Below are 13,932 nucleotides of genomic sequence, written 5' to 3' on the forward strand. Positions count from 1 at the left end.
TTATCATTATTCTAATGTTACACTCCAGTGACACATTTCAATGGAGCTTATGCTATCAAAATGCAGGTTTGCAAATGAATAAGATGGAAGTAAGAAATTATTTTAAATATTTTCTTCATTATGAGTCTCTAGGTCTCCCTGAAAACATACAAGGAAGATGGTTGTGGTTGTTGGAAGTCAATCATCTCAGTCCCGGGACATCACTGCAGGATTTCCTCAGGGTAGTGTCCTAGACCCAACCGTCTTCAGCTGCTTCATCAATGACCTTCCCTCCATCAGAAGAGGGGATGTTCAATGATGATTGCACGATGTTCAGCACCATTCGCGACTCCTCAGATACTGAAGCAATCTGTGCCCACATGCAGCAAGACATGGACAACATTCAGGTTTGGGCTGATAAGTGACAAATCACGTTGGTGCCACATCAATGCCAGGCAACAACCATCTCCAACAAAAGAGAATCTAATTATCTCCCTTTCACATTCAGTAGCATTACAATCGCTGATCCCCCATTATCAACATCCTGCGGGGTTACCATTGACCAGAAACTGAACTGGACTAGCCATAAATACTGTGGCTACAAGAGCAAGTCAGAGGCTAGGAATCCTGCAGCAAGTAACTCACCTCCTGACTCCCCAAAGTCTGTCCACCATCTACAAGGCACAAGTCAGGAGCATGATGGGATACTGGATGAGTGCAACTCCCAACAACACTCAAGAACAAAGCAGCTTATTTGATGGACACCCCATCTACCAATTTAATCATTCATTCCCCCCACCACTGACACACTGTAGCAGCAGCATGTACCATCTACAAGATGCACAGCAGCAACTCACCAAGCTTCCCTTAACAGCACCTTACAATTCTGCAACCTCTACCACCTAGAAGGACAGGGGCAGCAGATGCATGGGAACATCACCACCTTCAAGTTCCCCTCAAAGCCACTCACCTTCCTGACTTGGAAATATATCGCTGTTCCTTCACTGTCGCTGGGTCAAAATCCTGGAACTCCCTCCCTAACAGCACTGTGGGTGTGCCTACACCATGGGGATTACAGCGGTTCAAGGCGGCTCACTAATAGGTGCTGGCCTTGCTTGTGATGTTCACATCCCAAGAACAAAGAAAATCAGCACAGAGTCCAGCCTGCTCCCGGTTCTCTATCCCTACTGCCCTGTGGCCCGATGATAGGAGATATGCAACAGGACAGTATCTAGGCCATTTTCCAGCACTTATTGGTCTCGAACCACGAGGCCTCTAGTGGCATGTCTGGGAAATGCCATTGGCCAGTCAATGGCTCAAACCTGAAGCCCGCCACCCTGTAACACATGAGGGGTTAACTCTGATGTTGGAGAGGCTAGCTGCCCTATATGTAGTCCAACCAATCAAAGAGGCAGAAAATAGGCAGGAGGCCCAACCTCACCAGTTAACTCTATTGTTCAAATTGATAATTGCCCCCAGTATGTTTAAGCTCCATCCATGTCGTCACTGTACACGCCTTTGACTGAAACTTTAAGATGAAAGGCACAGTTAGGAGAATTGCACTTTGAGATTTATTCCAAACATACTTACAAGCAGCCAACATCGCGGTTCACGGGCATTAGTTCCACAGAGAAGAAGCTCAGTTCCGTTGAATTTTTGCAGGACCATTATAGCATTCTCACAGTGACCCTGGAGTTAAATAAAGGTTATGAATGCTTAAACATCATTGGGGAACCGTGACAGTGTACCAAGATACACATTGAAAGTGATTTCGTTCAGAATGTATCTTGACACCTTTTATACAATATACAAAATGCCTCGGGACACACATGCCACAAAGCTTCTAAATGAACCACCCCCACAATTCCAACAGGAATGTCTCTGCAAATAGGCCCAAAGCTAAATGAGCCTTTGGTCTGGCCATGCTGAATCACTGGGGAGGAGGATTGCCAGGAACCAAGTCATATTTCAAGAATGGTGCAAAAATGGCAGCTCTGATTGGAAAGCCAGTTTATCACACAGGAGAACATTTCTTCTTAGTAGTAACAATTAAACACTAATAGTCATTTGAAAGTACAGAACTTGAGTATTGCTGAAAAAAGAAACATGTTGAAGCTTTTCATCTTGCACTCATCAGGACATTTGCAAGAATACCAAATGTAAAGGCAACAGCAATTTATACTTCATGAGAAGAGAGTGCTTATTCATGAAGTATAAATCGTTGTTCTCTTTACATTTAGTATTCTTGCAAAGTGTCCTGATGAGTGCAAGACAAAAAGCTTCAACATGTCTCTTTTTTCAGCAAGACTCACATCAAACGCTAGAGAAAAACAGCAGCAGTTGCAGAGATACTTGATTATAAAACCATTATAGAGACTTCTTCTGGGAAAGCCCTTTTAATTATTGAGTTTCAACAAAATGAAACGAATTGAAGGATTTTTCAGGTCAGAACTCACCAAGTTCCTCGGTTGGCATTTTCTTTTGGATTCCGGATCAGCAGACACTGAGATCTAGAAGGTGAAAAGATAAGAGTAATGACTGACATTGGGCAAAACCCTTTAACGTTGATAAGTAACACAGCTGATTGTACTCCTTTGTTTCACTATTGACAAACCTGTCTCAAAAACAATTGAGCATTTCAATAACAAAGCAGCATCTTACAGTGGGCTGTAATGAAGAGGGACTTGCATTTATATAGTGCCTTCTAAAGTGCCTTTCACAACCTCAGGAAATGCCAAATTGTGACCAATTAAGTGCTTGTAAAACGTAGTTACTGCTGTAATGTAGGAAACACAGCAGCCAATCTACACGCAGCAAACTCCCGCAAACTGATTGCGCATTTTAAGGTTTTGGTTAAGGGATCAACATTAACGAGCACACCAAATCATGTCATTCATTTTTTTTACATTCACCTGAGGGGGCAGATGGACCACTTGTGCACAACAGAGACACTGGAGCCTGCTGAACCCCCAATGTACCATATCACTGGCTTTACCAAAGACCATCAGCATGGTCTCACTGTGCCAGAGTGAAGATGGATGCTGGAGAAACAGACATAATGGGCGCATTTAATGGAGGTGCCAGGGGCCACGCCTGCCAGCTGGAGAGCCAACAAGAGCCCCACCTTGCTTTTTGGGAAGGCCTGCCCAAGTAAGTGCCAATCAGGCAAGCTCACACAAGCTGGGCAAGGACCCTCAGGGCGGAAATCTGGTCCCTCTGAGAGCTGCCAGCCAATCAGAGGCTGGCAGCAACGCATTGCCCAGCAGTGCCAGGAGGAATGGTTGCTGCCGTGGGCAATGCAGCCACCCAAGGCCCAGAATCGCCGAAGGGCCCAGACCAGAGCCGAGTGATGGGGGTTGTGGGATTGGGGTGGCAGGATGAGGGTTGGAGTGGAGGCAAAGGAGGGTCAGCACCAAGTGCAAAGATTTGGATCTGAGCAGACCCACCCCTTCCCAATGGGGCCCTCGAACAGGCACTATCTTTGAACAAGAGACAACCCCCCCACTCCCTGGATCCCACAAGCAATCCCGACAAGGTTTGCTTTTCGAGCTTCGAACTTCCTGCATGGCTGATCCCCCACCTGCCATTGGGTGAATCCCAGCAGCAGTAGGCTGAGGCCCTTAAGTGGGCGTTAATTGCCCATATAAGGGCCTCAATTAGCTGTGGGGTGGGAAGATCGCCCATGAGCCTTCCCTGCCCTGGAATTAGACTAGGCAGAGGTGGGAAAATGGCAGGGTCCTCACCCTTCACCCTCCCACCTGATTAAATGCCCCCCCCACCGCCCCACCCCAGCCATCAAACCTGCCCCTGGTGAGGGCATTAAATTCAACCCCATGAAACTCATTGGTTTTTCCTAATGAATCATTCAGAATTATACAGAAATGCCTGGTCTTTGCTATTGCAGTCTTTCCAAAAAATCTATTTATTTGTTTCATCATTAACAAACATTAGTTGTGTGAAGCCATTATGGTGCATATCCAACGAGATATTCCCCAGTCCCTTAAGAGCGATTACTGTCTTTGTATCATTATAACAACATTACAGTTCATTTTCTCAATTCTCCCAATGGTCTCAAAGTAGTCGCCAGTAACCAGTACTCCCAACATCTGAATTGTTTGAAAATTTTTTAAAGTTACTATTGAACAACTAGCTATGCAAAAGAAAATCTCATCTCCCCATGCTTTAGGTTGTAATGTGCCTTTAAGGGATAGCAGCATGACATCACAAGAAGGGAAGTGTGTCATGCGATCTAGTCTTAATCTCACTTTTGTCTTTGGGAAGAGCACGCACACACAAAGCTCTGGTGCTGATGCCTTTCTACCTGTAATGTTCCCATGTACCTAGTCTAAATAAATGAACCCACAACGTGTTTCCCCAGTCCCTTAAGATTGATTACCGCCTTTGTATCATTATAACAACATTACAGTTCATTTTGTCAATTCTCCCAAATCTGCCAGTGGAAACAATTTCTCCCTCCATACTTTATCAAGACCCATCATGATTCTGAACACCTCCATTAACCAGAGTAGGAAAGCAAAGCGCCGCAGATACTGGAAATCTGAAATCAAAATGCTGGGAGTACTTAACAGGTCAGGCAGTATCTGTTCAGAGAGAAAAAGAGGGATAATGGTTCAGGTCAATGACCTTTCAAGAGGCTTTTAATCACTTTAACCTTCCTTGTTCCAAGGAAAATAAGCCTTTTTTTTAAAGAATGTTCTGAGCAGTAATTAAAATTGGAAATTTAGTCTGAATTTACAGGAGAGAGCTGATGTGTTAACAAGTCATACCTTTGCAGCTGACCAGCAGCCAGCAAACACAAACATTATGGGCAGAATTGTTCCAGGTTTGCACAAAGTGCAGTAGCAGGTGAGAAAAAGACTGTTTTACCCACCAGCAGCAATGGTGTCTTTTCACGCCCTATCATCCAAATCCTGCCTCAGAATGCTGCCGTGGGCAATGCACCCACCCATGGGATTGGGGTGGCAGGATGGAGGTCGGAGTGGAGGCAAAGGAGGGTCAGCACCAAGTGCAAAGATTTGGATATGAGCAGACCCATCCCTTCCCAATGGGGCCCTCGAACAGGCACTACCTTTGAACAGGAGACAACCCCCCACTCCCCGGAGCCCACAAGCAATCCCGACAAGGTTTGCTTTTCGAGCTTCGAGCTTCTTGCATGGCTGATCCCCAACCAGCCATTGGGTGAATCCCAGCAGCAGTAGGCTGAGGCCCTTAAGTGGGCGTTAATTGCCCATATAAGGGCCTCAATTAGCTGTGGGGTGGGAAGATCGCCCATGAGCCTTCCCTGCCCCGGAATTAGACTGGGCAGAGGTGGGAAAGTGGCAGGGTCCCCACCCTTCACCCTCCAACCCCTCAGCCACCAAACCTGCCCCTGGGGAGGGCATTAAATTCAACCCCATGAAACTCATTGGTTTTTCCTAATGAATCCATCAGAATTAAAGAGAAATACCTGGTCTTTGTTATTGCAGTCTTTTCAAAAAATCTATTTATTTCTGTTTCATCATTATCAAACATTAGTTGGGTAAAGCCATTATGGTGCATATCCAACGAGATATTCCCCAGTCCCTTAAGAATGATTACTGTCTTTGTATCATTATAACAACATTACAGTTCATTTTCTCAATTCTCCCAATGGTCTCAAAGCAGTCGCCAGTAACCAGTACTCCCAACTTCTGCATTGTTTGAAAATTTTTTAAGGTTACTATTGAATAACTCACTATGCAAAAGAAAATCTCATCTCCCCATGCTTTAGGTTGTAATGTGCCTTTAAGGGATAGAAGCAGGACATCACAAGAAGGGAAGTGTGTCATGCGATCTAGTCTTAGTCTCACTTTTGTCTTTGGGAAGAGCACGCACACACAAAGCTCTGGTGCTGATGCCTTTCTACCTGTAATGTTCCCATGTACCTAGTCTAAATAAATGAACCCACAACGTGTTTCCCCAGTCCCTTAAGATTGATTACTGCCTTTGTATCATTATAACAACATTACAGTTCATTTTGTCAATTCTCCCAAATCTGCCAGTGGAAACAATTTCTCCCTCCATACTTTACCAAGACCCATCATGATTCTGAACACCTCCATTAACCAAAGTAGGAAAGCAAAGCGCAGCAGATACTGGAAATCTGAAATCAAAATGCTGGGAGTACTTAACAGGTCAGGCAGTATCTGTTCAGAGAGAAAAAGAGGGATAATGGTTCAGGTCAATGACCTTTCAAAAGGAAAATAAGCCTTTTTTTTAAAGAATGTTCTGAGCAGCAATTAAAGTTGGAAATTTAGTCTGAATTTACAGGAGAGAGCTGATGTGTTAACAAGTCATACCTTTGCAGCTGACCAGCAGCCAGCAAACACAAACATTATGGGCAGAATTGTCCCAGGTTTGCACAAAGTGCAGTAGCGGGTGAGAAAAAGACTGTTTTACCCACCGGCAGCAATGGTGTCTTTTCACGCCCTATCATCCAAATCCTGCCTCATTAATCATGCATTCTTGGGACTGACACTGTTTCGATGGCGGGCGGGCTCCGATTTGCCTGCCACGCCATCACCTCGCCGCTCCCTTACGCCGGGTGCCATATTTAAAGTGCAGCCGCATGCACACCTCTCAGTGCTTCCAGCCCAGGACTCCTGCAAGAAGACATGGCCCCGAATGGCAAAAAGACGGCAGCCCCCTGATTCAGTGACGCGTCCCTGGAACGCATTTTGGACGGTGTGGAGACCCACCATGATGTCCTCTACCTTCCCTTCTGGCAGCAGGAGGTCCAACAGTCTCACCACTCCGGCTTGGTAGGCGATGGCAGTGGTGATCAGTGCCAATGCTACACAGAAGAGGTTGTCCGTCCAATGCAGAAAGAAGACGACTGATTCATCCATGATGCCAGGGTAAGGCTACCATCTCATCGCTCTAATCTCACACTCAAGCCCATCACACATTCACTGGCATCTCACTCACTGCCAGCTCAAGGGACATCACCACCCATTCTCACACATATGTCCATCTGGCCTCATCTCCTCTGAAGACTGCCTCCTCAGCACTCACCATCTTGAGGTCACTTGCACAGATCAACATGTGTCCCCACACACACCCTGGGAGACACACCTTCCCCAGTACAGCCCTCACCCGGCAGCCTCTTCTCTTGCCTGAGGCCACTTCTCCCTCTTCCCCAAGCAAGCCCTAGCCCTGCAGCCACTGAAAAGCCACCCCTGCCTTACGGCTGGTCTGGTAGGTTGAGACCTGCTTGTGATCCCCCCTAAAAGTGATGTGGTGCTGCCTGTGAAGCCTGGCGCTGATGATCACGAGGGCTGCCTGAAGCAAGGTGGGCAAAGAAACCTCAAAGACCCGAGTGAAGTGCAGCTCGCCAGGTGCACGTTGCTTATGAAACATGTCGGCGTGCATGGATGACCCAGAGTTTGGGGGGGATGATTCTGGTGAGCTGGGCTTATAATAATATCCAGATGTTTTACAATCAGAGTAAACGATTGCAAACTGGTTTCACGATGTTGTGAAACTGATTTTTGGCCTTCTCGCCTGCAAATCTGTTTCTTCGACTCTTTCAGGTACAGTCGGCCCTTCAGATACATCTGTACTCAGTTGAGTTCTTTCAACAGGAGATGTTGATTGAGTCACAAACACTGGTAGAATCATTTCTGGGTGTTTTGTTTCTCCTCTTCTTGTATGATCCACGTCTCCATATGACTCGATCTTCCACTTTCACGTGGTAGGAAAGGGGCCCTGTTACTGCACTTATTTCACCAAAGAACCATATTGGTCCTTCTCAAATTCTTCACAAATACTTTCTCTCCTACGTTAAACGTTTTGTCACGGCTGACAGTCATGTCCAGGTTTCTGACTTCCCCGACTCCTTTCTGCTTTCCCCCCTCCAAGTTTGGCATAAGTAGGGTCAGTCTCGATCGGAGACGGCGCTTCATCAACAATTCCTCAGGTGTGACACCTGTTGTCGTATGAGGGGTGGTTCTATAATGGATAAGAAAGCGTGCTAGTTTAGTGGCTATAGAATCTCCAGACAATTTCTTCAGACCAGGTTTGAATGTCTGAACCACTCTCTCTTGGCTGGCCCATTTGAGAAGGGGGGGTACAGTGAAGTTTTCATGAGTAATACTGTCGAGGCTGAAGAATCAGTGAAACTCAGCGCTTGTAAATACTGTTCCATTGTCTGATATGACCGCTTCTGATAGTCCGTTGATTGCGAAACTTTGACGGAGCTTGTCTATTGTAACAGAAGATGTTAGTGACTTCACTTCATATACGTCCATTCATTTTGAGTGAGCATCGATGATAAGTAGAAACATTGTTCCCATAGGAGGTCCGGTCCCACATAGTCGATGTGTAATCACACCCATGGCCTTCCTGGCCACTCCCAAGGATGTAACAGAGCATTTGAAGGTAGCTTTTGCACTTGCTGACACTGCATACAACTTCTCAATAAGTTTTCTATTTCTCCATCCATCCCAGGCCACCGTAGATAGCTGCGTGCTTTTGCGTTCATTCTGGAAATTCCAGGATGTGCACTGTGAAGTTCAGGCAACAATGGCTTTCATCCTTTTGGAGGAACAATCACTCGAGCTCCCCACAATAAGATACCTTCCTTGCTGGTTATTTCATATCTTCTCTGGAAATATAGTTTCATTTCATCAGATTCCTGCTCTTGTGACCAACCATGAAGAACTTGTTCTCTTACTTTGGATAAAGATGGGTCTCAATTTGTCTAACCTCTAATCTGTCTAGCACATATCGGGGATGGATCCAGGAAGTTCAATAATTAAACAAATTCTTGAGGAATTGAACATCCTCACGTTTTACTTGCATGGGCTAAATGACTGAGTGCATCTGCGTTTGCAATTTGACTTCCGGGCCTATGAAGGAAAGCACTTATGGTGCCAAGGTCAACACCCATCTTGTATTTTTGCTGAAGCTATAGGGGATATAGCTAGTCTTCGCTGAACAAGCCCAGCTCCAACCTGCGAGAAATGTCTCAAAACTTCTTCCAAGTTGATCAAATATTCATTTTCAGTGAGTCCTGTCACCAGAATGTCATCTAAATAACACATCATGTGAGGCAGTCCCTGTAGTAAACTTTCCATGGTTCTTTGGAATATGGCGGAAGCTGAAGATATGCCAAATGGTAAATGGGTGTATTGGTACAACCTTTGTGTGTATTAATAGTAACAAACTTCCAGGAGGCCTTCTCTAATTCCAATTCTTGATAACATGACTCACATCAAGCTTCATGTAGGCAGTTCCACCTGCCAGTCCAGCGTAAAGTCTTCAACTTTGGTCTGTCCAACTTAGCCACTTTATTGACTGTTAATTTGTAGTCCCCACAAATTCGAATGCTTCAGTCAGGGTTGAAACCAGGTACAATTGGTGCTGCCCATTCTGAAAACTGCACTGGTTGTATCACTGTTTTTCTAATCTGTCCAGTTCGGTGTCTAGCTTTTCCCACATAGTGTAAGGTACTGATATTGCCTTCATGAATCTTGGTGTTGCCTCTGGATCTACATGAATTTTTGCGTGTAGCCCCTCAATCTTTCCAAGTTCATCCTTGAAGAATGAGGCATATTTTTGTAGTAGCTCTGATAGCCCATTAGCTCTCAGTTGGGAAGATTTCAGCCCATTCCAATTTAATTTCGTTCAGTCAGTTATGTCCAAGAAGACTAGGTCCCTCACCTGCTACCATCATCAAGGGTAATTTCAGTGTTTGACCTCCGTAGTGTGCTGTGACTTTGCATATGCCTTTGATTTGTAGGTCTTCTCCCATGTAAGTTTTCAATTCAGCATCTCTATCTTCCAAATTTTAGTTACATTCCCCACGATGCAGGTAATTAAAAGAATGCTCGCCCATAACCGTAATGGAGACTCCTGTATCCACCTCCATTCTGATCGGCCTCTCATTCACTCTCATGGTTACATAGGTTCTGTTCTTTCTACCTTTAAATTATACAATGAATAAATACCTGAATCTGTTACTTCAGGCTTTTTCAATGCTGTAGATCTCACTGGGTTTTTGCTCTTGTCTGAAAATCTGCCTGATTCTACCTTTACTCATCAGGTGTCTGTTTTGATGAAAGAAAACATGTTTGATCTTTTTAAACTGTGATTCATCACAAGGCTATCTGCTTCCACCTCTGTTACTATGAGGCCATGTTTTTGCTGCTAAGTTATCTCTTTTTATTTGTCTGCTAGCGGTGGCTGCTTCCCGCTTCTGAGTAAAGCTTTGCACTTTCGTGCTTTTTGGCTGAGGTTCCCCACCCAACATGGAGGACGGCACCATTTTGCGCTCCCGGTTTGGCTTGAGTCTCATACTGCACCTTCCATTGCCAGAGCGATTTCCAATGCCTTCTGAAAATCCAAATTTGTTAGACAGTAATTCCTTCTGAATCGTATCTTCATTTCTACCGCACACCAAATGATCTCTAAGCATTTCATTGATAGATCTACCAAACTCACAATATTCTGTTAATTATTTCAAACTTGCCACATAACAAGCAACTGTCTCCCCGACAGCTTTATTCCTCAAGTTAAATTTGAACCGTTGCATTGTCACCGAAGGCTTGGGCTGGTAATGAATCTTCACGAGGTTCACTAAGTCATCAAAACTTTGGAAATTTGTTGGTACCCAGTGCCCCAGATTCAATGAATCCATATGTCTGTGGAATGGATCAGTGCTGGGACCTTTGCTGTAGTATATGTAAATGATTTGGAGGAAAACGTAACTGGGCTAATTAGTAAGTTTGCAGACGACACTAAGGTTGGAGGAGTTGCAAATGGTGAAGAGGATTGTCAAAGGATACAACGGGATATAGATCGGTTGGAGACTTGGGCGGAGAAATGGCAGATGGAGTTTAATCTGGACAAATGCGAGGTAATGCATTTTGGAAGGTCTAATACAGGTAGGAATTATACAATAAATGGCAGAACCCTTAAGTGCATCGACGGGCAGAGGGATCTGGGTGTACAGGTCCACAGGTCACTGAAAGTGGCAACGCAGGTGGATAAGGCATATGGCATGCTTGCCTTCATTGGCAGGGGTATTGAGTATAAAAGCTGGGAAGTCATGCTCCAGCTTTATAGAACTTGGAATATTGCGTGCCACTGGTTGCCACATTACCAGAAGGATATGGAGGCGTTGGACAGGGTGCAGAGGAGGTTTACCAGGATGCTGCATGATCTGGAGGTTATTAGCTACGAGAAGAGGTTGGAGAAACTCGGATTGTTCTCACTAGAGCAATGGAGATTGAGGGGTGACTTGATAGAAGTCTACAAAATTATGAGTGGCATGGACAGAGTAGATAGTCAGAAGCTTTTTCCCAGGGTGGAAGAGTCAATTACTAGGGGACATGGATTTAAAGTCAGAGGAGAAAACTTTAGAGGAGATGTGCGGGGCAAGTTTTTTTACGCAGAGGGTAGTGAGTGTCTGGAATTCGCTGCCAGAGGAGGTGGTGGAAGCAGGTACGATAGTGGTGTTTAAGAGGCAGCTTGACAAATACATGAATAGGATGGGAATAGAGGGATACGGACCCCGGAAGTGCAAAATCTTTTAGTTTGACAGGCAATATGATCGGCACAGGCTTGGAGGGCCGAAGGGCCTGTTCCTGTGCTGTACTTTTCTTCTTTGTTCTTTGTCTTACTCCCGCATGTGGATAAGAGGATCACGTGCTTCTTCTCCTCCCCCGCGATGTCGTTCAGCTGGAAGAAGAGCGCGAGGTGTTCAACATAATGAGACCAGTTGTCCAAGGTTGGATCAAAAGGCTCAACTCTTCCGAATTGTGGCATGCTCCCTCCAAGGGGATAGCTTCAACAATCAGGAAGGAAACTTTTTTTTTTAAAACTTACAACTACCATGCTTTTGGTTCTCCTGATTTCCTTTGTTCTTTCTTGCTTTTTACCTCTGCCTTTCATGTCTTTTCTTGCTTCTTACTCTCATCACCAGTTTGTTGGATCCTGTGCCCTGCTTTGATGGGACTGGAAGGATCCGGGTTACACGCTTGTTTCAGGGTGACCGAGTTGGTACCAAGATAGAGAAGATCAGTGGACCGTTCTTAGGAGAAATACATTGTGTTTATTTACAAAAGGAACTTGGCAGCTACACTTGTGTGCTTCCAACTCAAAACTCTGCCTTCACTCTTCAGACTCTAACTCAAGACTACTGACTACAAAGGTAACCCATGCGACTCTGCTACTGGGTACCAAGATCATATGATCTTCCATTGCCACTTTTGTCTTAAAGGTATATTACACATCAGGTTACTACACTAGCTCTATATTGCAGATTTATTCACTGAATTCAAATTCCCCCAGCTGCCATGGTGGGTGAACCCATGTCCCCAGAGCATTAGCCTGGGTGTTTAGATTACAAATCCAGTGACATCACGATGACACCATCTCCCCACGCTGAACCTTGTTCTCCTGTTCTCCAGTTTCGAGGTTCTGCAAACAAGCTTGTATAGCCACCTAATGATGTTGAAAAGTTGGTTTCCACCCTGAACAATGGTGTTTGTTCGAAGTCAATCCATGTTTATACATCGTGATGTGGGGAGGTTGAAAATGCCACTCACTTCAGGATTTCAGCTTTGAACACATTTGTGCAAAATAATTACCTTGGCTGTGAAACACATTAGCAAGCCCTGAGGATGTGATAGGTGATATATAAATGCAGGTTCTTTCTTTTATTTCTTTTTAACTTGTTTAGTCGCTGTTTAAAGGCATTTTATCTCCTAATTTTCTTGACATTTTCGCTTCCTCAGACAACACACTTTCAACAGCAAATATGATCGTGGGGCAAGCAATCTGCTGCTTTTATCACCACTAAAGAGGCTGGAGATGTTTCTGGCTCTCTCTCACTCCCTCTTTCTCCAATGTTCCCACCTATCCCCATTAAGATGGGAGGACGAAGGACAGATGAGCTCTGCTCAGCATCTTGCAGAGCAATACAATGAAATCTGTAACTTAGTAAATCAGGAGGCAATTGATTCTCCCTCTCATTGCGCCCCGGATACCTTATGCTGATGGGGGCTGATCTTGCTCTCTTTAAATGCTGGCTCATTTTTTATGTAAGCCTTCCACCTGGGCTGCTCAGTGTTGAGAGGATAAATATTGGCCGGGACTCCAGGACTAACGTCCCTGCTCTCCATCAAAATTGTGCCATGGGATCTTTTACAGCCACCTGAGGGACCAGATTGGGCCTCCGTTTAGCATCCCCAAGTGTGCAGCACTCCCTCAGTACTGCACTGGAGTGTCAGCCTTGGTTTTTGTGCTCAAGTCCTGGAGTGGGGCTTGCTGACATTGCTGAGAGGTTTGTCCATGAATGTTTCACACTGCATTCTTTACAGAAACCAAAATAGGCAAATAATACCCCTTGGAGGATCTTTAGAATACAGAGGTAGCTTTTCCTTTGAGGGTCAAACAACCTCCCTATAACAGTTAGGCCATGAAAATCTCACTCCCTTTTTCATTTTGATAATAGTTTTAAATTATCAGCTTAGTTTGTACCACTCCCACGGCTGGCTTTCACCCTGAACACTATTAGAAATTAATAAACGAGTTATAGCATAAACTTAGAATAAACAAGTTGTATCAACAATCCAAATAAACTTTATCCTAACTTAAAGCATTATCCCACTACCTGCCAACAATTCCCGAGCTTACATTTTGAACTTTTTCATCCAGTCAATACTCTTGTGAACTTAACTCTTTTTCAAATGGTGTAATGAGCAATTTCTGCTTCTGTCTCACGTAGGAACTAGGGGTAGGCCATTCAGCCCATCGAGCATGCTCTGCCATTCAAACAGAATGTGCTATTTTAGCAATGTGCGATTTTAATTTTATTCCAAAAAAAGACAAAAAACGATGAGCTCTTCACTTTGTAGTTCTGTTTTCGTTTATGTTAGAGGTGCTAGGATTTTGGGGAAGGGATGTGGG

At 44.7% G+C, this 13,932-nt stretch overlaps 2 protein-coding genes across 2 annotated transcripts in view; both read right to left on the reverse strand.

The window, feature by feature from the left end:
* The window catches only part of slc28a1 (solute carrier family 28 member 1), a 163,509-nt gene that overhangs the window by 128,420 nt on the left and 21,157 nt on the right, over positions 1-13,932 (reverse strand). The gene's annotated exons all lie outside the window — the stretch shown is intronic.
* Positions 1-13,932, reverse strand: part of LOC144669947 (semaphorin-7A-like) — a 34,061-nt gene that overhangs the window by 12,620 nt on the left and 7,509 nt on the right. Inside the window, exons 3-4 of the mRNA XM_078532230.1 lie at positions 2,436-2,489; positions 1,570-1,668 (exon numbers count right to left, since the gene is read on the reverse strand). Coding sequence (XP_078388356.1) covers positions 1,570-1,668; positions 2,436-2,489 — 153 coding nt within the window. The remainder of the gene's footprint in view (positions 1-1,569; positions 1,669-2,435; positions 2,490-13,932) is intronic.

Source organism: Cetorhinus maximus, chromosome 30 (assembly GCF_964194155.1).
Source record: "Cetorhinus maximus chromosome 30, sCetMax3.hap1.1, whole genome shotgun sequence".
Taxonomy (NCBI): domain Eukaryota; kingdom Metazoa; phylum Chordata; class Chondrichthyes; order Lamniformes; family Cetorhinidae; genus Cetorhinus; species Cetorhinus maximus.